At 58.9% G+C, this 246-nt stretch overlaps 1 protein-coding gene across 1 annotated transcript in view; it reads left to right on the top strand.

Annotated features, from left to right (window-relative positions):
* LOC119588423 (glycine-rich cell wall structural protein-like) overlaps nucleotides 1–246 on the top strand; it is a 724-nt gene that overhangs the window by 212 nt on the left and 266 nt on the right. The window contains exon 2 of the mRNA XM_037937097.1: nucleotides 34–246. This exon is cut by the window's right edge and continues 266 nt beyond it. Within this exon, the coding sequence (XP_037793025.1) occupies nucleotides 34–246 (213 nt within the window). The remainder of the gene's footprint in view (nucleotides 1–33) is intronic.

Raw genomic sequence — 246 nt, 5'->3', positions numbered from 1 at the left:
GCAAAAGCGTGTAATTATGTGCTATCTCAACAGATTTTAGTGTCATTCGTGGCTGCGTTAAGCGTTGCAGCTGCTGCTCCTGACGGTTGCTGTGGTGGAAGCCATGGAGGCGGAGGCCACGGAGGTGGAGGATATGGAGGAGGAGGTGGAGGAGGAGGTGGCCATGGAGGCGGAGGAGGCGGCGGAGGCAGAGGCGGCAGAGTGGTGAAAGCACAGCTGGTCGGAGTTGGCACTCTTCCCAGCACT

Source organism: Penaeus monodon, chromosome 23, assembly GCF_015228065.2.
Source record: "Penaeus monodon isolate SGIC_2016 chromosome 23, NSTDA_Pmon_1, whole genome shotgun sequence".
NCBI lineage: Eukaryota > Metazoa > Arthropoda > Malacostraca > Decapoda > Penaeidae > Penaeus > Penaeus monodon.
This window is presented reverse-complemented; position numbering and strand designations above follow the sequence as displayed.